This window comes from Montipora foliosa, chromosome 8, assembly GCF_036669935.1.
Source record: "Montipora foliosa isolate CH-2021 chromosome 8, ASM3666993v2, whole genome shotgun sequence".
Taxonomy (NCBI): domain Eukaryota; kingdom Metazoa; phylum Cnidaria; class Anthozoa; order Scleractinia; family Acroporidae; genus Montipora; species Montipora foliosa.
The window spans coordinates 14,870,050-14,895,049 of NC_090876.1; the positions used below are offsets into that span (position 1 = coordinate 14,870,050).

The window sequence follows — 25,000 nt, forward strand, 5'->3', positions numbered from 1 at the left end:
TTATATTTTAGCTTATACTCAAGAGTAAGGTGAACACAAGACGCAATGCTCAGTTTAAACTTCCCATAGTGATCATTCTCTGGGTTTGGCCTGCCGGTGTGTTTTCAAAACGCCCCAACTTGCCATGTTCTTGATATAGGGATTTATTCATACGTCGCCATCATGGACAATTGGTCTATTAATGGAGGGGACGTAGTTTCTTTCCTGGTTAATGGAGGGGGCACAGTTTTTGACTGGTTATTTCTAGAAAAAGCATTCCTTTACATTAGGGCGTTGTTTTCAGAAATTCTGCTGTGCGGCCAAAACAACACTTTTGTTAAAGAAAAGTGGTTATTTTGAAATTCTTTACACAGTAAAGCAATTTAGACATATTTTTTTCCTAATGCAGTTTTTATTTTATATATCTACTTTAAAATTTTTGCTGAGTGAAAGTCGCGTGCAAATTTTAAATAATGCTTAATTCCAGTTCACTTTTCATTGAAAACCTACCTGTCTATTTTGAGCTCTTTGGTCATGTTAGGTAGTCAGCAGATTTCCACGACAGTGATTTTAATTAAATGCTCAACCAGTGATTACTCTTATTTAGAGAAGAAAATAAACTGTCTTCCTATCTGTGTGGAATCACGGAACATCAAGGATCATAGTTGTAATATAATTATTTCAATAGATGTGACAAAAACGTTGCATGCTTGTAGTCATGCATGTTCTCGTTATGATCGAGGTCTCGGTAATGGATCAGAACAAGTTTAGTTTGAACCCACACCTAAAACTGAGGGACAAAGCAAATATGAAGACAGGAGCTTTTAGATCGAACCTTAACCAGTCCATGAAATTTTCTCTTCCTGTTTATTATTTATAATTTTAAATCCGAAAGGAGTTTTGCATCTCTAAGGCAACAGTGTCATTTAAAAATGGTGAATTGAAATTAAGATTAGGATCGAAACTTTCACAGAAATATCAGGGGCTCTTCGTCATTTAATTGTGGTTTTCCAACCCTCAGATCGAAATTGCAAATGTTGGCAATATTCAAGTTGTAAGTCTTAGCTGAAGACGTTCGTATTTCCAAGGAAAATGTATCATCTTCAAGTAAGGGGTTTCATAGAGGGTTTCCAAGAAAGAAAGTGCTCGGCTGGGTTGGTAGGCCGAAAGCGAACTACTAAAACACGGTTTCAACAGGTCTGATTCGTAAATGTGTTTTTTTTTTAAACGTCGCTGTCAAGATCGAAACTCGGAAAAGGAAGGCTTATCAATAACAAGTATTCAAATTTTCACTTCGCACGTGGTTGGGAACAATTAATAAAAGGATGAGAACTTTCTTTTAATCAAAATTCAACTCCTTTTATGTAACACCGGAAGTTAGAATAGTTAGATTAAATATCTACTGGGCACGTTGTCAGCATGTACCAAGCAAGGAAATGAGAAAAAGATGCCATACTGATCAAATCTTTGCAAGGAAGTTTATAGATACAGTAGATTGAGCAGATTCTTCCCCCTTGTTTTTGATATTTTCGTCTCCAAGACGAACACGTGTGTAAGAAAATTTTCCTTTGTTCTTGATGCAATTACAACAAGCACACACGTCAACAAGCACGTTGTGAGTCAAAAGAAGTTGCCAATCAGAGACTGAGATATTTTATCATGAACAACCTCTCACAAACACTTCCTCGAAAACAATCAAAATTCTTGTTTGACTTCAAAGTTTCACCTTAAACGTTTTTTTAACGATATGTTTACTCCGGTGGCATAACACACAATATTAGACTAACTTTGGTTTATATATGTACTAGATGATCGTAATGACTTGAGATAAATACCACGAAGGATATTATCAAAAAGCATGTTTACACTATAAATAATTTCACCAATCGTTGGTAAAATCTGCTAGTATGCAAGTCTTGTGTTTCAACTGCCATTTGAAATTTACCCGTACGGTTCCTAAGGGTTTCGGCAGCACAAAACTGAAACACAGGCTTTGCTATCGGCCAGTTAGTTAGCAGTCCATGATGCAAACGTGCTTTGGGGTGCTAACCTTGCAAAGCCTACAGTGTACCTCAGCTAGCTATTACCCTATCTTGAGACCTAACTGGAAAGGAAAAAATAGTAAGATATATGTAAACAAGAATTACTGAAAGCAAAAGCCAGTTGCTTATCAGAAATTATGGGATTTGAACAAGCCCACTAAACACTAAGCCGTCACATACTGTAAACATCTATGAAAGGAAACTAAGACGACTACAGAATCCAATGATTTTGCTTTTATTAACTTCCATTGGTTTTAAAACCACGGACAAGCCAGCAAAAGACAAACCAACCGTGTTTGATGACATAAATAGGAAGTATAGATTAATGGCAGGAACACAATGAGTCTTGTGTCAGAAGTTCCTTCTAAATGCGTTTCCTTGCACGGAAAAGTCAAAGTTAAGAGGGACATTCCAGATTATACGAGAACGTCCCCGCCCCCAACACCCGACAAACAAGCCGTTGTTTTAAGTAAATAAGAAAAAACTCAGATGTATAATCAGCATCTTTTTTTTTTTTTTTTTTTTTTTTGATAAATCACACTAACCCGTGCAAGCTCAGTTACCGTTAGAATTTTAGTCTGCTCTGGAACATGCAATTTGCACTTCTGACACATTACGTTCGTATTTATCATTTAACGAGATATGGCTAGAGGCTATAATTTGCCATATGAATGGAAGTGTTATTAAGCTTCAGTGGTAATGAAAAGGATTTACAGTTTGACGACTCAGCGTCTCTTGAAGGACTCGATGGGGGAAACGATACTGATTGATGATAGTTCTTGCTTACTGGCACGCAATCATTCTCACTGATTCGGGCGAGGTTGGGATTTCTCAGGAAAACACTCAAAGACAGTGTTAAGAAATGATTTATATATGACATTTCTTAGCGATAGACTTTGATCAATTTTACCGGTGGCCAACACTAACCGGTTCATTCCGTATAAAACTCGAAAGCGAAACTTGTCGAAACACTCGAAATTTAAAAGGCAGATTACGACACAATCGTGCATGCCAAGAAAAGCGGCAGTCATTTGAAGCATAAGCAAGTAGGGAATGTTTCCCAAAGTGATGAAATGTCGTTTAGCAGTTTTACTTTCTACGATAGTCTTACTTCAAACTATTCAAGGTAAGTTTCGCGAATTCACAACTTTCGTGCATAACAAAATGAAGAACGAAATCAATGTGTCATGCCAGATCATATTCTAATACTTCTGAGTAAAACTTCATGGAAACAGCGGCCAACTATGACAAGAGTTTTTAACATCCGAACGATGAAAGACCTTGAACCTGCGACCCAAAGAACTAAAGTTCTCAAAAAGTGACTTTCGCTTTACCTGACGAGTGGGTAAACAGCGAAAATGCTCAAGGTTGACTGATGTGAAGAGAAGAAATGTCTATTCTGGGATGGGTTGTTTAATTTTCACTGCGAGTGCACTTTCTTCTGCGTCTAAACCTTGGTCATGTAAGATGAAACATTTTTCGTTGAACATCGTGTTGCTATATACACGTTGAAAGGCTAAAAGAGTAAATCGTTAAATGGCCAAAAGACAGAGCAAAGTTACCTTATAAAATGGGTTATATGACAGGTACCGCACCAGTTTGAACTGTGGGTATAAATGATTTTTAAAGTGAATGGTCACTTAGCAATTTGTAAGCAGTGATTTTCTTCAGTTATGCTTTAATGTCGCCACTAAGTTTCTTCCTTATCTCAGTACCATGATTATTTTCTTCAGAATTATTAACATTTGACCAAGTACGAAATGTCGACTGAACAAAGATACTATGGATTTTAAATCCATGTGAAGTTTGCAGAACCCGGAGTAGAGAGACTCCGAATGTTCTTGCAAGCGCGATGTTAAACTATGTTAACTAAAAAGATCTGAATGATTAGCGGATAATTTTCTTTCCTGAGATAAATTTATGCAAAACATTTTGCCGTTTTCGCTTCGAAATTTCGTCTTTTTCGCCATAAACTTTACACTGAAAGCAGGGTTCATACCTGATTTGACGTTCACACCTAGCGCAAAACATTACGCTGAACAAGCGATTGCCATTTTTTTTTAATCTACACAACTTTTCAGGCCTGTCGAAAGCAAAACCTCAAGGAATCAAACTCCAGATACCGTAAAATTCCGAAAATAATCAATGCATAGTGCCTTTTTAAGGTTAATTTTCATTTAAAAATCTCGAAAGGCACTGCCTTTCTTCATCAGGGTTTCACAAAAAATGAAAACAGCTCTAATGTCGTTTGTGAGTCAGTGTCTAATAGATCGTATCATGACATTCACGTTACACGGAGTTCGCGGCAAAAGGTGTCTTCCTTTCTGTAACCGAAGCCAAGATCCCAATCAAACCGTAATATATTCATTAAAGTGGGTAAAGGGTGACTTTGTAATTTTTATTCAAAGTACCACAACTTTAATTTTGCATCTAATTATGTAGTATAAGGAAATGTACAACACCCAACCTTACTGGCGCGCACAGGATAAAGTATGTTTTCCCCGCCATACTGCACGGCCTAATATATTTTATTATGAAACAATAGTGGTTGCCATTGGGTACCAAAATGGATTTCCATGACCACTGCGAGGCATTTATCCACGGTGCTGACCGAAAAAGTCGCGCCCGGGGACAAAAGGGTAGACTTCGAGTTCAACATTAATAACAACATTTAATAAGATCAAATAACATTAATAAGATCAAATAACATTTTTATCCAATAGGCTTCCCCAAAGGCACAATCCAGCCAACCTACAGCAAAGCAGTGGCAGTGGAGGGCTCCGAAGTCACTTTAGAGTGTCTTGGTGATGATAAATTAACATTAGTGCCTATAGATACCACCCCACGGTGGTTCAAAGACAACAAAACTGTCGAGTATAACGACAAGATAAGAAAAGAATGGGTGCGGTCCCAGGGAGGAGAATGGATGGGCTTTTCTTTGATCATAAAAAACGTGTCTAAGGAAGATGCTGGTCAATATCGATGCGAGGCGCATTTTTCCTCACCTGAAATTAGACCATTGAGAGCATCAAGAGAATTGGAAATATTTGAGAGAGGTAGGTTTGACTTGCGTCTAGCTTTGTAAAGGAGGTTCAAAAGGGTTTTCTGACAACGCGGGGAATTGATCCCAAGATACACGAGAGGAAATTAAGCGAAAAATGCAAAAAAAAAACAAAAAAAAAAAAACAAAACAAAACAAAACAAAACAAAAAAAAAAAACAAAAAACAAAAAAGAAGAAGAAGAAATGAAAGCTACAATCGCTAATAGCCGAATACAGGCTTATATTTGGTTTCGTAAGCAAGTCTCTCGAAAGTTAGCTCGGTGACGTACCCTGTTTTTTCCATATTCAAATAAGATCCGTTGTTTCGCAATCTCAAAGAAAATTTCAAAATCAATTGTAGACTACCTTGTGGAATATTTATTTCCTCTTTTCACAGCTTTTTCGCAAACAATTCAAGTTTTACTAGTTTATTTCCCCATCAGGTTTTACGCAAGTGAATTTGATGGTGCTCGGAGTGGCTCTTAACTACAGAAAGACAATAGCTCCTAAGGAAGATTTTTAGTCAAGAGCCCTATATCGCTTCAATCAGAAGGCGCATGCACAACTAGTCCCAGTTCCCTGCCGTTCGTTTCACTGAAAAACGGTTTAAAAGGTTGGCCGACTGTAATTCCATTTTGAAGAGAATGCCTTCGCGAACGTTGTTTGATCTGTCCGAACAGCGGTGTGTTTATGCTTATCACTGTTTGTTTTGATCCAACGTAATGCATAAATGGTTACACGGCATTGCAGTCTTGTGTTAAATGTTTATTATGTAAAAACTATTAGGAAACAAAAGAAAGAGGTGGTTTTTTCATCAGATGGGAACAGCCCCGTCATTTTTCGTAAACTGTAGCATAAAATTTCTATTTGGACAAAAAAAGGACCTGACATTTTGAAAAGTACAAGGAGGGCATATTGTTTTTGAGAAATAAGATTTTTTAAATCCATGCTACAGATTTTGAGTTAGAATGTTTTCATACTGTTGCGTTAAAAAACTTGTGAAAAACATAGTATGATATAGTAGCTACGCACTGCTGATAAGGCGCAGCAAGGCCGAAACAGTTGGCTGCAGTGAATTGGCTGCCAATTCACTGCCAATTGACCGGACGAAATGGTTGTTTGCATACATGATGTGTTCCTTCCTTCCTTGCTGTCCACTGTCCATCATATCAGAAAGGCAACATTTAAGGTAGTCAGTATACCCCAAAATTGATAATTATGCTAAATTTTAGTTTTTGATATTCCCAGGTACGTCTCATTAAGTTCTTTGAATTGCAAAAAGTTTCGCGAAAAAAGGTTTCTTCTAGACAAAGTCAAAAAGTAAAAACGATTCTATGAATAAACTATCTCTAATGAGAAGCTGTCAACAAGTTGTCATTATCAATTAAACTTCCATTAAAAGTCACGTGATAGTGGCGCAGCCTGTTTGTTTTGCATCGCACGATTAGTCTGTGAAGCGTAATTGATTTGTTTGTTTTCAAAAAAAAAAAAAACACAAAAGACCGTGTCCTTTTTCAAGTGCGAAGAAGGCACCGAAACGGAAAACCTCAAAAGTATTTAATAAGGAATCGGCCGAAGCGCTCAGGGGCACCAAACGTCAATTTTCGGAAAATATCTGTTCGGGAGTCCATTTGAGATCTAGAATTTTCGGAACATTTGTTGTAAAATTTCTTTCGCCCCTAGTGATAAAGGCTCATACTTTGAGCAAGATAAATTGCTTTTGTCTATGAATGAAGAGCCCTCACTTTATCGATCAACAGGTATTTACTTTTCACAAGTTTTGAGATCTAATCTCCCTACATCGGAAAAAGCCCCAAAGTGTATTTTGCTTTATTTCTCAGTCAAAACTAAAATTCATCGCATGAGATGCATGTTTCCAGATCGTTTCCAGATCGTTTACAGCAAGTTTTCATCCTTTTTTCGCTGAAATGTGGGAAAAATGTTGCCCGATAATGTGGCAAAAAAAACCGTGTCGGGGAATAATTATTTTTTGCCTCCTTCGAAAGCAATGAGTATATAAGCAAAGCCATAATGCGTGTTTTATAAAAACTTAAAGTTTAACAGCGTATAAAAACAAAACAGGCAATTAATCCAAATTCCCTGACAGGGTTTTTTTGGATCAAGGTGTGGAGAAAACGTAGCAATGTCGCTCACTTTCTCCGCTTAAATTCAGACCGGAAACGAATTCAATTTGTGAAACTACATACTTTTGGAAAATGATCGCTATTTTAGGAAAGGTTTTTAATTCTTGCCTTAAATCAACTAATAATCGGAATTTACAATTCGTAAGCTTTCAGAAAATATATACTTTATTGGGGGTTTTATGAAATGTGTGCCGTAAAGCAGCGACAACGCGAGGTTGTCATTTGGGGTATACTAATACCTCAAGCAACAGTACGAAACTATTGTAGGGCACTTTTTTGAAGACGTCCACGAGGCCTTAGCTTCGTGTTGACATGGCAACGGTACAGCACTGCTAAGAGATCCTTTTATTCTTAGTTTTTTTTGTAAATATCTCGAAAATCAATTCGATGACCTAGTCTGTTTTCATATTTGTAAGGGGTTGGCTCTTAACTGCCCAACCGTTGCTATGGACCCCTTCAAATAGTCATTTCGCGAGCCCCTTAAACTCTACAGATATCCTTTTTTGCCAAGTGTTTTCTATTTAACATTTCTTTGTCTGGTTCGACTCACAGCCATATCTGGCAAATCACGTGACCAAAAGATAAAATGCCTAAAAAGTCAGCAAGTTAACTATGTTTTTCACATTTTTTTAACGCAACAGTATGAAAGCATTCACCTTGCTTTTTTTAGTGTTTCAGTAATCTTTGATGGACAGTGTTTTAATCCTTTACCATTGGCCATCCACTGTTCTTTGTGGAAAACGTACCCTTTCGAGCCTCCTTAACGTAACTCCCGTCAGTAGACACGGAGCTATGGCAACGAAAGACGCGACGGCAACGAAAACGTCACACATTTTGCATATTAAGTGAACAAAAACAACAGCACGTCGTGAGTTTTTTATCTTTCGTCCATTTCTTTGCCATAGATGGCAAAGCAACGACGTGAAATGACTAAATTTGAGGTAGACTGGTAGCAGTCCCTTTCTAGAGATAGTCGCGAGAGCGCACAGAACGGCGAGACTGGAGCGAGGAGAAAAAAAACGAGAGGAGACTGTTTTCCGCTTTCGCTCGGCTATTTCGCGCGCTCTCGCTCTAGAAAGGGACTAAATTTGAGGTTTGATGAAGAACTTTGACACTCAAAAATACATTTTTATTTCTACCCCTAAATGAAGCGCCGTTCATACCAGTTTCAGTCTTTAGGAACTGCTCACCTTTGTTGCATTAAAAATCTTAAAATAGTCACGAAGTGATTGCAATAACGCAAATATAGATTTTGAGATGACGTTCTCATTGCTGTTGCCATCTTAGATGCTAAAGCTCCCAAATAACATGGCAGCCTGCAGAGGCGAATGCAGACCTTCGATGAACAGCTACTGCAAACTACTCATGGACTGAGAAACAAAAAAAAAAAAAAGTTATACGTTGAATAATGCTTTAGAGAATACAAGCTTGGTTTACATATGTAAAGCAAAACGCAAAAGCACAGTTATTAATTAATTAATTAATTTATTTATTCGTGAGCAATATTTTGACAGGCATGTCCAAGTTTAATGAAGGCTTCTATACAACTTGAATACCGGTATGCACACTCTAACAATTTAAGAAAGTCATTCATCAATTATTGACGTTATAGGCTCGGTTAATTGAAAAGATAATTATAGTGGCAGCTTATCGAAGGTTAAAAAGTGAGTTTCATTTCTGAGATAAGATGGTAGCCAACGGTGTTCTAAGCCTCCTTTGAAACCGGGACAAAAATTTTGAAATTTGACGGTCCGATCCCTTTGCAAGGGGCCGGGCGCTCGGGTGGGACAAAAATTTTGAAATTTGACATTCCGATCCCTTTGCAAGGGGCCGGGCGCTCGGGTGACATCTTTATTGCGTGTTTTGTAGGTTTGTACATATGCTTAAAAGACAGGCAGGCGAATGGCCACTCAGACTCTAAAACCCTAGACGCAAACATGATTTTTTTTGACATGACCATAAAACTGTTTTGCATCAAAGGCTTCGGCGCGCGAAATCAGCCATCACAATGGTTTTTTTTTTCTCAAAAAGTATTTAAAGTTAGGGGGAAAGCAATACATCATTTTAAAGCTAAGAAAATAAGCTTTCCAAAAACCTATAACTTCTTTACAGAGAACCAAAGACAAAAATCAGTTTTGCCCAGGAAGTTTCGTCATTTTAACGTTGATTACGGATTTTTGGATGCAGAATAAAAATCTTCCTCGTTTTATATGCTTTCTTGGACATAAATTTGAAAAAACCCTGATCAGGCACGACTATTTACGAATTTTCTTTTAGTAATCCGATTAGCGATAAAGTGTAATATGATAATTAGATATGTGTCAAGTTTGCGATCCCTTCAAGTACGGCAACGAGAAGGGGTTTGCTAAAAGCAGGCCCGCGGCCCAGCGGCCCGCGGCCCACGGCCCGCGACGGCCCGGTGGCCCAGTCCTGATTTTCCACAATTTTTTTGTCCAGTGGTAAATGCACGCGCATGCATAGATCTGCATCGGGTTTGGGCGTGCAAAATGAACGACGATGAGTTTGAATTCGTTTACCATTTTGATAATCATTTCAATCCTTTTGGATTCTTTCTTTTGTTGCATGGATCTAAGTGAAAAACGTTGTCACTCTGTTTATTCGTCTTTTTACAGAACCCGATGTAAGTTATTTTCAAATCACAGTTTGAGAATGAAAATTTCGTAACCTAAATAATGAGATATGTGAACTGCGTAACTATTGTCACTGAGTTGCGTTTGTTAGTTTATAAGGCAATCACATTCTCACTTTGTAATCAGATGATCTTACGGTAATTCTGTGCAATGGCAGGCAACAGTTATGAACGGCGGTAGATTTGCGTTTGCATGCTTTATTCATGTAACTCTGAAAAAAAAAAAAAAAAGATTCGCAGTTCACATATCTCATAACTTATGATATTTTCACTTTCAAAGTATGGTTTGAAAATAACTTACATCGTTCGATAATGAAAGTCCTCTATTGTAATTATCTGAACGACATGCAACAAACAGAAACAAGGATTCAAATGATTAAGTGGTAAACGACTTCAAACTCACCGTCGTCCATTTTGCTCGCCAAAGCCCGATGCAGATCTGTGCATGCGTGTGGATTTACCGCTGGACAAAAAAGCTGTGGAAAATCGGGACTGGACCACCGGGCCGCCGGGTCGTCGCGGGCCGTGGGCCGCTGGGCCGTAGCGGGCCGTGGGCCGTGGGCTGCGGGCCACTGGGCCGCGGGCCTGCTTTTAGTAACCCGCAACGAGACAGATCATTTTACGAATAATTGACGGCCACCCAAATTACCAATTTTTCGAGGGAAAATACATCCAAAAGGATAAAATAATATGATGGACATGTAATCAAGGTAAATATGTCCGAGCGAAAGCGAAAACAAGCGAATATTTTGAGGGAAAGCACAATTCTGTGCGATGGCAATAACACGAGGCGACCTTATGCAAATTTACCGCTCCGAAAATAATCTTACCTTTTCAGCGATTTTAGGGCGTGAGATTCCATCCAATGAACTAAAATCCTTTCCTTTATCCTTTCCGAAGCCTGTAGTGTAATTTTTTTTTCTCTGAAAAACCGCTCCGCGATCGGTTGAAAATTTCGCCTTCGCACTGCTTGAATTGCCTGAAGTACAATGCCTGATATGTACGTATAACGAAAGCTACAAAGCCGAGATTTTTTGGGAAACTGGGGCCATATCTCTCTAGTAAACACGCCAAATTTCACAGCGATCGATGGAAAAAACATATTTTTTAAATTTAATTTATTCGCCACAGTTCAACAGATACAAACAAGTAATCTACATTACACAGTTACAAGAAAAGAAGTGGAGTGAAGTGGAGTGGCAGGAAAGAGCGGGAAGAGAACTTTTGTCCCAATTGAGACCGAAGCCGTATAATTCGATAAAAATGACACACAATAAATAGACTAGAATATGTTTATAAAGAAGCAAATCAATTTGAATTATAAAATACTAATTTGGAAGACTGTATGAGAGGAGTTACAAAAATATACAAAAATTTGGTTTTGTCAACGGAGTTGATAATGTAAATTGGCCACCGTACAGAGATTCTAAAAGCTGACGTTCCGAGCGTTAGCCCTTCGTCAGAGCGACTAACGTTCGAAACGTCAGCTTTTAGAATCTCTGTAGGGTGGCCAATTTACATTATCAACTCCGTTGATAAAACCAAATTTTTGTATACTACTTCCCCACCGACGCAGCACCACAGTTTCTTTAGAAACTACCCCTTCTTACAAAAATATAGGTCGTTTAATTTGGATTTAAATGTTAAGAGCGAGATTGCACATTTCATAGTGGGTGTAAGAGTATTGCACAGTCCTGCAGTCCTATTAAAAAAAAAAAGATTTTCCTAAGTAGTCCTGTTTGTATTTGAAACTTATAGTGTAGTTGTTCACATCATAGTTATGAGTTTCATAACGAGGATCAGAGGTGCACAGATAGTCATAAATATCGTTAATTATTGGACCATTTTTTGATTTGAAAAACAGCAGCAAGTTTGAAATCTCTGTGCGGTGTTCCAAGGGTAGTAAGTTCAGTTTAAGTAGTCTCACAGTATAGGACATGTCTTGAGGATAGCTCAAAATGAACTTGGTTGCCCTACGCTGGCGATCTTCTAACAGCTTTCGATGTTTTCGAGGTGACCACAGGTTACTGCCATATTCCAGTTTAGGTCTCACGGGGGCACAAAGTACAGAAGTGTTCTGATGGTGGGCAGAGACAGGTCCCGGCATGTTCTTTCGATAAGGCCGAGGGTTTTGTTGGCCTTTGCAACGTCTTCAATATGCCTTGCCCATGAAAGGTCGCTGGACACGGTAATACCAAGGTCCGTGATGGAGGAAGCCTACTGAAGTTGTCGATTGCCAATACAGTAACTATAGTTCCGGTTGTCAGCTCCAGTGGGTGACTTCTTCTTGGAGTTGAGAAGAATCTTACATTTAGTTGGGTTGAACTCCATAGCCCGGTCCCGGTTCCAGTTGTTGAGGGAGTCTAGATCATTTTGGAGGAGGCTATGGGCGTCTGACATGTCCATAGCTCGATATAACTTGCAATGGAGTCGTCAGCAAAGAGAGCAAGTGTAGAGTTGAAACAGATGTAATCGGGCATGTCATTCATGTAAGAAAGGAACGTTCATATGGACACATTAGATTATAGCGATGCTATAAAAATGCTTGATATTTTGGAATCCGTTAGCCTTCAGCAACATGTTGTCTGTCCCACCCACGTACAATAACGCAGGTTGGACTTGGCTATTACATGTACTCGCCAATCAGGCCAGATCGTTCAATCGACGTCTTACGTGGATCGTTACCTATCAGATCATGCATCTGTGTCCTCCTTCAGTGTTAGAACTGTTTCTTACAGCAAGTAGAAATCAGTTGATGTGGAAGCTCCGGATACTGACCCTGCTAAGTCTGACTTGTGTGAAAATCCATCTGCCGATCTAGATGAGCTTGTTTCTTGTTATCATAATACTCTAAGAGCTGCCGAGGATACGAGCGTTCCAACAAAAACTAAAACCATTGTTGTACGTCCGCGTGTTCCACGGTATAATGATGATATCACACAGGTAAAAAAGGCTCGTAGACAAGCTGACAGAAAGTGGAGACGATGGAAATCGCATTCTGATTTCGCTTATTTCAAGGCCAAAAGGAATGCGGTCACTAATCCTTTGAACAAAGTGCGCCGTGAGTTTGCTGTTGATTTTGTTGAAAACTATCTCGAGCTAGTAAGCGTTTGTTTAACCAGCCGCCTGATGATGGTTTACCACCTAACCTTCATGCTCCTTCTTTCGCCAATGACGTCGAAAGGTATTTTGGGACTATTAAAGTCGAATTGATACAGCAAAAGATAAATACTGATGTCATACTTTCTGGGGTCTCAAACGTATCTGTACATGAGCTTACCAATGGGGTTTCTACTCCATTGCTGTCTGCATTTGAGAACTTGGCGGACACCGTTGTTAAGTCACTTTTTCAGCACTTAGCTTTGAAATATCAATCCTTGCTATCTATAATTACCACTATTATCAATAAGTCTTTTCAAAATGGGAGTTTCTCTGAGTGCTGAAAGGAGGCATTGGTGCACCCACCTCTTAAGAAGTCGGGCATGGACATTTTATTCAAGAACTTTAGACTAGTCAGCAATTTGGTATTTATTTTTAAACTTACAGAGAAAGCTGTCTTCAATCAGATTTTCAATTTCGTGGTTGAGCATGGGTTATATCAACTTGTACAGTCATCGTACAGGAAAAATCACAGCACGCAAAGTGCTCTTTTGAATGTCAAAATGACATCCTTCTGAGAACGAACGAGCAACATGTCACCTTGCTTGTTCATCTGGACTTGAGCGCTGCGTTTGATACGGTGAACCACACCATACTAATGTCATCGCTTCGTAAGTTAGGTATCGGTAATACAGCACTCGAGTGGTTCAAGACGTACCTATCAGGACGTGGTCAACGCATATCCGTCCGTGGTTGCTTGTCTGAGAGGTTTGATATCAGCTCCGGGGTTCCTCAAGGCTCTTGTCTTGGACCGCTTCTGTTTCCTGTATACTCGCCTTAGTATATAGATGCCGTCCAAGACCATCTTCCGTCAATACACTGTTACGCGAACGACACCCAATTGTATGTCTCTTTTCGACCCAATGAGGAAATAGACGAGTCAGATGCTCTTGCCGCCATGGAGCGTTGCATTGAGGCCATCATGAACTGGATGATAAGTAACAGGCTTTTTATAAACAATAATAAAAGACTGAAGTTTTATTGATTCGTACTGGACAGCAACTTTCAAAAGTGAATATTGATAATGTAGTCGGTAGTGCTAATGTAGCTCCCTCTTCTCATGTCAAGAATTTGGGAACGTGGCTTGATTCAAACTTATCTATGTCTGTACATATAACTAAAGCCTGATCTGCGGCATTTTACCATCTTTATAATATTAGACGAATTAGAAAGTACCTTACAAAGGAATGTACCGAAACTCTTATCCACGATTTTATATCTAGGAAATTAGATTATTGTAATAACTTGCTGTATGGGGCACCTAACTACCTTTTGCAAAAAATGCAACGCGTCCAGAATGCTGTGGCGCGGTTAATTTTTCAAGAGAGCAAGTTCTCAATGTGACGCCTCTACTTAAATCATTGCATTGGCTGTCTGTAACGTAAGGTATACATTTTAAACTTTACTAATACATGGTCACTCTCCGTCTTATATAAGTGACCTTATTTCAGTAAGGAGAAGTGGTAGATACAATCTAAGATATAGTAATAATTTAATTCTTAATTTTAATTATATAAGATCATCAGCAACACTCGGTGACCACTCTTTTCACGCGGCAACCGCTAGGCTGTGGAACAGCCTTCCGGAACACATACGAAATATAAAATATTTAGGTTGTTTCAAGAAGGCTATTAAGGCATTGATATTTCAGAAAGCGCTTTATTAATGAATCGTTATTTTCGAATGTGATTCCTTTTGGCTTCTTGCTTTTGATTATTATGTATTTGTTGCAATTGGATTCTTATCACCATTTATTCATACAACCTTTAGTTATTGCATATTTATATAATGTTATCAATAATGTAATGCGCAATTGAAAGTTGCTGGTATTGATAATTGCGCAATATAAGTTTAATAAATTGTATTGTACTGTAAGAGAGGGCCAAGCATTGACCCTTGTGGCACGCCTGACGTCACTGGCAACCAATCGGAGAAAGACTCTTTAAGGACAACTCTTTGTTGCCTGCCAGTAAGATAAGTGCGGAACCATGAAAGCAGTTTGTCCTTGATACCGTGATGCTCAAGCTTCGATAGAAGCAAGTTGTGAGATACCTTGTCAAAGGCTTTGGATAAGTCAAGATAGATTGCATCGAACTCTTTGCCACTAACGACAGTGTCTAATATGTCGTGATAAACTTCCAAGAGTTGTGTTATTGTAGTCTTTGAGGAAACCGTGTTGGAGTTTGTACAGAATGGGTTCAAAGTGATCATTACATCGATTAAAGACGCCTCGACGCCACATCTAGAGATATTTTAGGGCAAATATTATCGATGCGGTTGCTGTAGCTTGTATCAAGCATGAATCCTCGGTTCTTGAGCTGGAATACCACTCTACTGTAAGGAATTTTACTGAATCACCTGGCGCGCTTCTCATGCGTTCCTACTAGCATTATCCTGGAAAGGTCTTAAAATGGCTAAAATACAGGAGGTTCCTATCGAGCTATCAGAATCTAGTACTGCCTCTAAGGTCAGCAGACTAGCAAGATTCCATCCGTGTAATTAAGCGAACTAAAAACTATAAAAAGCAAAGGGTCATCTGCATAGTGCTGCAGTTTCAAAGCCGATGAATGATCGATGACAAGTTGTTTATGTATGACTTAAATAGTAATGGCTCAGGATTTAATCCATTGGGATGCCAAATAAGCTAGATTGATGTGCTGAAACCCCTACACTCTGTTCGACAGATAAGCTTTAAATCCCCGCGTTACGGCAGAGTCTGAACTCCTATAAAATCCTGAAGAACGTGGAAAGGTCTAATAATACCATTCTACTAAGTTGGCCTTTGTCCGTGTCATGAAGTTGCCTGTTGGTAACATAGTTAAGACAAGTCCTAGTACCGTGAATGTAGAGGTAGGTAGCCAGACTGGTAGTTCAGTAGACAGCACGCGGTTCTCTTGGAAAATAAAAGAATCTTGGCAAAGAAAGGAAAGAAGAAGATAGGTCTATATTTAGCGGCGTCACTTGTTGATCCAGCCTTGTGTATGGACGTGATAACTGCACTCATGTTTCCAGTCAGATGGAACAGTGCGTTCCTCGTGAAATGGAGTGAATATATTTTTTTCTAGTTTTCTTGCGCTTGCATTTGTACTGACCTTCGCGCATATAAACTGAGGCCTACAACGTAAACGCGAATGTAACCGCGAGATAAAAATATCAGTTTTATACCTTCTCGGTTGAAGTTGAAACCAAGATGGCGTCCGTCCTTGCCCCGCGCCATTTAAAAAAATTATAATTCCATTAGCGCCTTCCCACTTGTGAGGGTCGATTGCGTTTCCGTTGCACGTGTAAACCAAGCTATATTATGATTAACTAAATGGCTTGAATGGTTTGCATGGCATTAGCTATATTATGGTTAACTGAAGTCGTAATTTGTTTTGAGTCTGGTTGAAAGGTCGTAATAGAGCGAATTTCAATCGAGTGTCGTAAAACCAAAACCAAAGTAATTACTTCTGCAATCAGTGGTCAATCAAAAAGGACGAAGGCAATCTAGTAAACCAATCAAAACTCGAAGTAATTACACGTAGCCGACATAAAGCGCGGAGAAATGAGCCACGATTGGTTTTGGTTTCACTTCTGGCCCCAATTGTTCAAACGATGGATAGTGCACCTATCCGTCGGATAAATCACTATCCACTGGATAACTCAATCGGTTTTGCTAGTGTTTAACCGCTGGAGAGTGATTTATCCGGTGGATAGCGCTATCCATCGTTCAAACAACTGGGACCAGATTTGTTGGAAAAAGTGGCGCGAGGACTTTGAACAAATCAGTGAGTGAAGTAATCATAAACCAAAGTAATTATCTAATTACTTTCGACACCGCTCTATAACCAACGTGTCTTTGTTATTTGACACATTCCTTTTGATGAATTACTTATTCGATCCATCGATCAATCCGATCAATCAATCAATCAATCAATCAATCAATCAATCAATCAATCAATCAATCACGGAATCAGAGGGTCAAACCGGGCTACCTAAAGAACGAAATTTCGGAACAAGGGCGAGAATCAACACATTTCAAGTCAGTGTCAAGTGACTCACATAACAGGTCACCGAGGTATGGAAATCGAATCGGAGACATTATTGAGATTTTCCACCGCTTTTTACTTGAAACGAAAGGATGGCTGCATGTTAAAAGCATGAAACGTCTTCTGTTCTAACTTCTCTAGTTCCTTTGACAAGTTGCTCGTTTATCTGGAGCGAACAAGCAACAAAGGGCAGATACAAAACACAGGTCACATGTCATTATACAGAAACAACCCTAAACATTTACCAATTGCTAATATTAGGCCTAAAAACTTTTGTCTCGCCGGACCTAATTAGGCCTAAGGTTAGCTTTAATGAATGTTTAGGGTTAGGGTTAGGGTGACCTGCGTTTTGTACATGCCGGGCAAATGAGCTAATGTATATTGAACAAGTTTCTTTCAGCGGTGATAAACATTGTAAACCAACGCATTTTTTGAAGACTTGACGTTTCGTATACCATATTTATCATCGCTGTTTGTGTTTTATTTTTAATCAAGCTACGATGGCCAAAGAACAATAGTTTATATGATAAAGTTCCTTCCATCTTTGGTTTCAGTCAGACTTTTGCCCTTTGCCGTAAACGCAATGGGGACCCACCACTCGCTAACACCCTTCCTCCACCTCAAAATTGTTTACTGTAGGCACTCATGAACCTGTTAAGAATAGGCCTTACCACAGTTTTGGAAGCCATCTTGACGGGTAGGCAAACCTGTCCGAAATATAAACAGCGTTTCTATGGGAATCTGCGTTAAACTAACTTAGAAAACCTTGAATGTAGAAAAAACTGTGAATGGTAAAGTATAGTTGCTAACCAAAGGATTTTACTGACAATATTCGAGGATCTTATCGGCACTACAATTTGTCCAGCGAATTTTAAACTTCCCTTACATTTGTCTGTAATTTTTTTTTTTTTTCCGTCTTCGGACGCGACCCTGACTGAACGTAAATTTCAAGCAATTGTATGGCAAAATTCAAAATCCCCCTGGGTAAATTCTAGTGATGGTAGGATCCTTAAATTTTGTCAGTAAAACCTTTTGGCTAACAACTCAAGTTTACCATTGAAGAATTTTTTTCTATATTCAAGGTTTTCTCAAGTTATTTTAACGCAGATTCCCATAGAGACATTGTTATTTTGAACACGTTTGCCTACCCGTGAAGATGGCTTCCAAAACCGTAATGTGACCTATTGAACAATTCGCTTCTTCCTGACAGTTCTGAACGTCACAGCTTCACAAACAAATGTCACCTTGAACGAAGGAGCTACAACAACGCTGCAATGCAATCTGACATATTCAGAAGCAATAAACGTTTCGATATTCTGGCTGTTTGACGGAAAACCCATAAAAGCTGAAGCCCCTCATGAGGGAAATGATCAAGACTTAAGTACCAAAAACGTACATCGAATGGCGCTGGAACTAAAGCACGTGACACGCCGACAGGGTGGCACATACTCCTGTGGTGCACTGTCAGCGGATCTTCGAAGATTACAAAACATTTCTGTCAAAATTAAAGACGCAGAGGGCCCAAAACTAGAAGTAGAGGGAAAAGCAGATCAGGTTTTGACAAAAGGTAAAAATGGTACGTTGGTTTGTGTTGCTGTTTACCCGGCAGCATCTTTCGTGGACATATTTTGGACTTTTAATGGTAGTCGTCAAATACTCAGCAATAATGGAAGGGGAAAATATGAAGAGAGCAAATGGTTTGAGCAGGCTTCGAATGAAAACATCAAAAGACGAAGGCTCCGTTTGATCATCTATGATGTAGGATTTAGTGACACTGGACAATACGCTTGTGTTCTAAACACTTCACATGGTTTGCGGCGGAAAAACTTCAACATTTTGGTTACCAAGGAAAAAAACAGTAAGTTTTAATAAAAAAGTCCATCAAACGGTTTCTGAATAAAACTTGCTGACATGAATTCTGCTGTCTCTTTCGGGTAGTCGAGGTACATATTTAGATGAAAGCGCAGTGAAACTAACATGCGACTCGAAATGTTCTCGTGTCAGAACCTAAACATGCTAAATAAAAGCTACCCTGGATAAAAGAATAGAAAAGTGAGTTTTATTAGAAAAATCAACTGTAATTTTACCTACAAATAAGGCAGTTATTACTGGTTCGTCACAGTTATTAAGACACAACCATGGCCTTGTTTCTACACAGTTCCTACGTACTAGTCTCCTATATCTCAGTGCGGGAGCATCCGAACCAGTAATCGGAAGGCCGTAGGCTCGACTTCTGCAAAGGAGCACTCGGATTTTTGCCGAGTATCCCCGAGTCACCACTGAAGAGTCTCGTATAGCTCCGAAGTAGAGCATCCGAACTAGTAATCGGAAGGTCGTAGGCTCGACTTCTGCAAAGGAGCACTCGGATTTTTGCCGAGTATCCCCGAGTCACCACTGAAGAGTCTCGTATAGCTCCGAAGTAGAGCATCCGAACTAGTAATCGGAAGGCCGTAGGCTCGACTTCTGCCGGAGCACTCGGAATATTTTTCCGATTATCCCCGATTCACAATCGATACAAAGATAGATATATTTCTTCAATGGAAACAGTCTTTCTGTAAGAATACGGTGCCCCTCTACAATCTGAGAGATACAACAATGAAAGTACAATCCATAAATGCAATTAGATTCTGTCAGAAGCACATGCCATTGAAGCGTGTAACTTGCAACTCTTTTCCATGAAAAGAATCTGGGGACTTAAGGACACCATTTTCACGCGCGGGAAAATTCACGAGCTACGTTATTACTTACAAAATAAAGAAATTTTTAAACTTAAAAAGAAACCCCAGCTCTGAACCAGAGTTAAACGCTTTAAGGTCATGAGTTTCTGATTCTGTTTAAACGAACAGCGAAAAATGTGATATTACGGAATTTCATCCAGGCAAAAATCTATGTTCCGTTTCAATTGATTCCTCACCTGGAACTTCCCAGAATATTTAGTCGATTGGAAAGCCCTACAACTTCTGTTTTGCTTGCTAATATTATAGATACAACACCTTCTCCGAGGCGTCTCACAGATGACAGAAATCCTGGTCCTATTGGTACAACACTTTTTATTGGTCTTGGTCTTTTCGCTGGATTTTTAACGACAGTCATAGTTTCTTTCAAGCTCTTACGAAGGCGGACAAGAGTGCGATACATAGAGTCAAGTAAGCCGTTAATTACTATTAGTAACACTTTTACTCTTAAGAATGATCAGCATGTAAATTCTCCTCCCAATTTCAATTAAATGTCAGTCAAACAGGTATCGAGGATGAAGATAATTAACAGCGTAACAGGTGTGCTTTTGCAATAACACCAAATTCTCATGACTAACCAACAAAGAAATCTATGATACTAGTTAGGAGAATGAATGTTTCGATCTTGGGAATGAAATAGTTAAACAGGGTTACGTTTCTCAACAGGTTTCTATTTCTATTCTATTCCAGTTTGCAGCTGGAAAGCTGCAAGGTCTTATATTCAGATGCTTGACAAAAATCCAGAAGTGTGATATAGAACTCGGGTTTAAGGCCCCTCTCTCTCAGAACAGTTTGGCTGTGCTGTGCTCATGAGTTCTAACATGGACGAAAGCTGTTCATGGCTGCCCAGGAACCATTCTCGTCCTCAGAGCCCTCCGTTTCTTCTGGTCACATGGTCGGCGAAAAAGAGAGCACTTGTCGTGCCCAAAAATTCAAATTCTTTCATTGGCTGATTAAAATGTATGCGTAGAACGAATTAAAAGTACAACCACTTCGCATTACATTTTACCCCCGGCCCGCATTAGAATGCTAGCAGTCCGTTCCACTTTCGCTCGGCTATTTTGCGCGCCCTCGCAACTATCTAGAAGGGGAATGCTAGCAGTCTAGGCCTGCATGGCAGGAGCATCTGGCAGCTAAGCGGGCGAGTTAGGCCCCTTGTTCGCACGCTTTGCAAATTATTAAATAAAACCTTTGTATAATGAAATACACCTCATCAATTATCACGGTTTTAACTCTGTTTTAAAAAGACGATCACAGAAGTAAACTAACTGAAGTATTTTTAGTCTACAAACACCTTGGAATGTCCATAGACAAATTTGTACACCGTCATCGCGAAACGGAGCAGCCTGATCATTGCCTTGTTTGAAAACTTTAACGCCAACACCTCGTTTTTTTAACTTCTCTCTTTGATTGAGAGGAAACAACCAGGACACAGCCATTTCTGACCTCTTTTAAACTGTCCACTACAAAAGGAACAGGCTGTAATATGAGAGACTTTCCAAAACTGCTTGGCATTATACTTAAACAACATTGTTTCCGGCTTTGAAGCAATGGCCCACGCTTTGTTTCGCCGACCAAAAGAAACGGAGAGCTCTGGGGACCAGAATGTCCAAGAACTTGAATTGGTTATAGGCTGTGCGCGTGACTGAGGGAAGCCTCAAAAGGCCAGACCAGAAGTCCATGAGTAGGAGCCTCCCTATGCACTAAATCCTTGAGTCAACCTTTGCACGTATTTTTCTATTTTTAGCACTAACCCTCCAGCGGGAGACTCACATTTACATCACTTTACATTCAACGTTTTGCTATTTTTTTCTTCCTTAGACAATAACTTTATTCTGATTGGCCATTCTAAACAGTGCGTGCAGAGCCGAAGAACTCGTGGCGTTCTAAAACTAGAAAGATATGCGCAACGGTTGACCCATAGGGCTTGTGTGGGAGAGGCAAGCTCCTACTCATATATTTAACAAATATCCTGCAAAATTGCGCGGAATATTGCCTGATACTTAGCCGACGAGGCCGTAGGCCGAATTTTCTAAAATCAAGCGATATTCCGCAAGATTGAGCAGGATAATTGTTTTATTATTTAACACATTGATGTCAAAGCTCAATTTTCTACGTTTATTGGGAAAAAAAGCTGAAAAAACTACTATTCCCCCCACGACACAAAAAGATACGTAAATCACAGGATATACGTCGAGTATACGCACGACGAATGTTGAGCGCGCTATGACCATATTTGGACATCGTGACAATGTGTTGAATAATAATTAAGCAATAGAGGACGTTTTCTGTGTTTCCGTAGCCTCATCTCTCGAGTGTTTAGATGAGGCTATGGAAACAGGGACAAAAGTCCTCTATTGCTTTTATAAAATATTTCTCAAAGATAATCCAATAAATGAAGGAAACAAATGAAGGAAAATCCTTGATTGAAACAGATTTCCTTGATATACGCTCATTTTTCCTACCAACCAATCAAAACGCGCATCTGGCGGCATATAACCAATCAAAATTAGTGTGATGTCAGCCGTGTTTCCATACTGTCATCTAAACATAGCTATTGACCAATGAGAGTGCGCGGTACTATCCTAATTATTTTATAAATATTATTAGTATATACCACACAGATGAATAGTGCTCTCCGTGCGGGCTGATTGGCTAACCGGGAGGTGATTATCCAAGTACTATTCACCTCCGAGTAGCCGGCGCGCGAGATTTGAAATACTCCATTGTATTCTACAAAAGTAGTTTTTTTGGTTCGTTTTTTTATCCAACCTCCGTGGTATATACTAAAACAATTATTCACCTCAGTGTCGGTGAAAGTAATGGATATTTACCTCAACTTCGGTGTATAATTGTTAAATATTCAGGCACGGCTATGAGGCTTTATGGTCAAATTTAATTCCCCAAAGCTCAAACCTTGGTCCTATACCGTTTACATTATACATGGCACCTCTGCAAAATGTTATTAGCTCGCACAATTTAGACTGCAAGTGCTATGCAGATGATACTTAAATTTATATTACTATCAACAATCATGAACTTCCAGCTAACTCGCTTGACATCCTTTGCACTTGTGTTGAAGATGTGTTTTCATGGAGCACTAAGAACATGTTAAAGTGTAACCCCAATAAAACTGAAATACTTCACTTTACCTCGCGATCTAGCAAACAACCCGCTTTTTGTGAGGCTGTAGACCTATCTAACACCACAGTGAAAGTAAAAACTAAGGCCAGGAATTTGGGTGTAATCATGGACAGAACGCTGTCGTTTTCTGACCATATAAATGAAACGTGCAAGAAGGTTAGCAGTGCGATAAGATCGATTGAACGTATCCGGAAATATCTTCCACACTATAGGCTCCAGTGGTTGGTGAATTCTCTTGTGATTTCTAGAATGGGCTACTGCAGTAGTCTTTTATTTGGTATTCCAAATTAACAAAAAGCCAAACTGCAAAGGATCCAAAATGTAGCAAGCTCGGTTGGTAACAGGTACACGCACCATGCACCGACCACATAACACCCATAATTAAGAATCTACACTGGTTGCCAATAGAGGCAAGGATCAACTTCAAGATACTACTTTTAGTATGCAAGGCACTAAACCGACAATTAATGGGTACCATCAACCACGCACTCTACGGTCGTCATCTCGTTCTCTGTTATGTACACTGTATGTATGCCATCACATAAATCCTAGACCTACGGTGGCCGTTCTTTCTCTAATGCGGCACCACAATTGTGGAATTCAATTCCTCAGGGCATTAAAAAGAATCAGAAACTACATTTAAATCTCGGCTCAAAACATTTTTTTAAAAAACACTTTTCAGATTCATTATACTATATGTTCACTTTATGAATATTATATGCTCACTATATGTCTTGAATACTATATAAAAATAATTATATGTACTTTTTATATATTTAGTTTTTTTAATATTTACATTAGATTCTTATACTAAACATAAATTAGACATTCATTTCCATTTATATTGTAAGCGCATGGCGATTAGAATGCGCACTAAGTACGTCTGTTATTATTATTATTATTATTATTATTATTATTATTATTATTATTAAATTTCACGGCTCACGTCTGTTTTGTCTCACAAGTTTTAAGTGAGATTTCTAAGTAAAGTAATATTAAAATTAACCATAAACCCCCGTAGCCATATATGAATATTGCTATATCGAACGTGGCCTATTGCGTTTAGTGTAACTGGTAACTGCAGTTTAAAACATGTACAATGTAACAATGTTTTCTTTAATGCCTTTTGTTCATTTTAAAATCAGTTTTAACAAATACTTGAAATTCGACTACACTCCCGAAAAGGATGCCTCTGTGTTTACATCTGCAAATCATCAGACCTTTTTCAAGTCTTAATTTGCGGATGACGGCTACAAACCAGATACTTCATTTCACAGCGCAGGCTTAACAATAAAATTCGGTTGGAAGTTAAAAACGAACCTATATGTAGTGTTCCCAGAGGGGACGGCGTGGATTGCTGTGGTGTGGCGTGGGTGACAAGACCTAGTTTTAAACAATAACAATAACAATAACAATAACAATAATAATAATAATAATAATGACAAATGAAGATTTTCAAAATAGTACTATTTACAGAAAATAACTCGTTAAAAAGAATACCGAAAATTTTAAAAATACAAGTAACAATTCATATCATCAAACATGTTATTTTCATGTTAGGTTTGTTTTAAAATTATTGTTCATGGTTCCTTAAACTAGCAAAAATCCGGCTAAAACAATAACAATAACAATGATAGTAATAGTAATTAAAGTACTAAAATCTCGCTCATCCCTTGTCGATTTCAAAGCCCCTACTAACTTGAATCCTAAATCATGATGTGATGAATATTAAAAGTTCTGATACTAAAATCTGTCTAGTTACGTGGGATGTCTTGTGGGATGCCACATGGGATGCCATAGGTATACCACGTCAGAAAACCTGTCGAGTTCCTTTTTTCTTTGTTGGTGTTGCTTTTCTTCTTCGTAGTCACAAATGTGCATACCCCATGGAAAAAAATATATATTTTCCGGAAAATTGCCTTTCCATTTGACCTCAAACCGAAATTTCCGGATTTTTTTGCTATATAAATGGTAAGCACCCGCAAAAACCGGAGTACCCGGAGAAAAACCTAAATCTAAATTCCAATTCGATCAAATGCGCAGGATCTCCTGTAAAGCACTTTCGGGTGAGTGGATCT

At 38.9% G+C, this 25,000-nt stretch overlaps 1 protein-coding gene across 1 annotated transcript in view; it reads left to right on the forward strand.

The window, feature by feature from the left end:
- The first annotated feature begins 3,020 nt into the window (after positions 1-3,020).
- LOC138012867 (uncharacterized) overlaps positions 3,021-25,000 on the forward strand; it is a 26,237-nt gene continuing 4,257 nt past the window's right edge. Inside the window, exons 1-4 of the mRNA XM_068859787.1 lie at positions 3,021-3,147; positions 4,745-5,077; positions 18,254-18,901; positions 20,028-20,189. Coding sequence (XP_068715888.1) covers positions 3,075-3,147; positions 4,745-5,077; positions 18,254-18,901; positions 20,028-20,189 — 1,216 coding nt within the window. The 5' untranslated portion in view covers positions 3,021-3,074. The remainder of the gene's footprint in view (positions 3,148-4,744; positions 5,078-18,253; positions 18,902-20,027; positions 20,190-25,000) is intronic.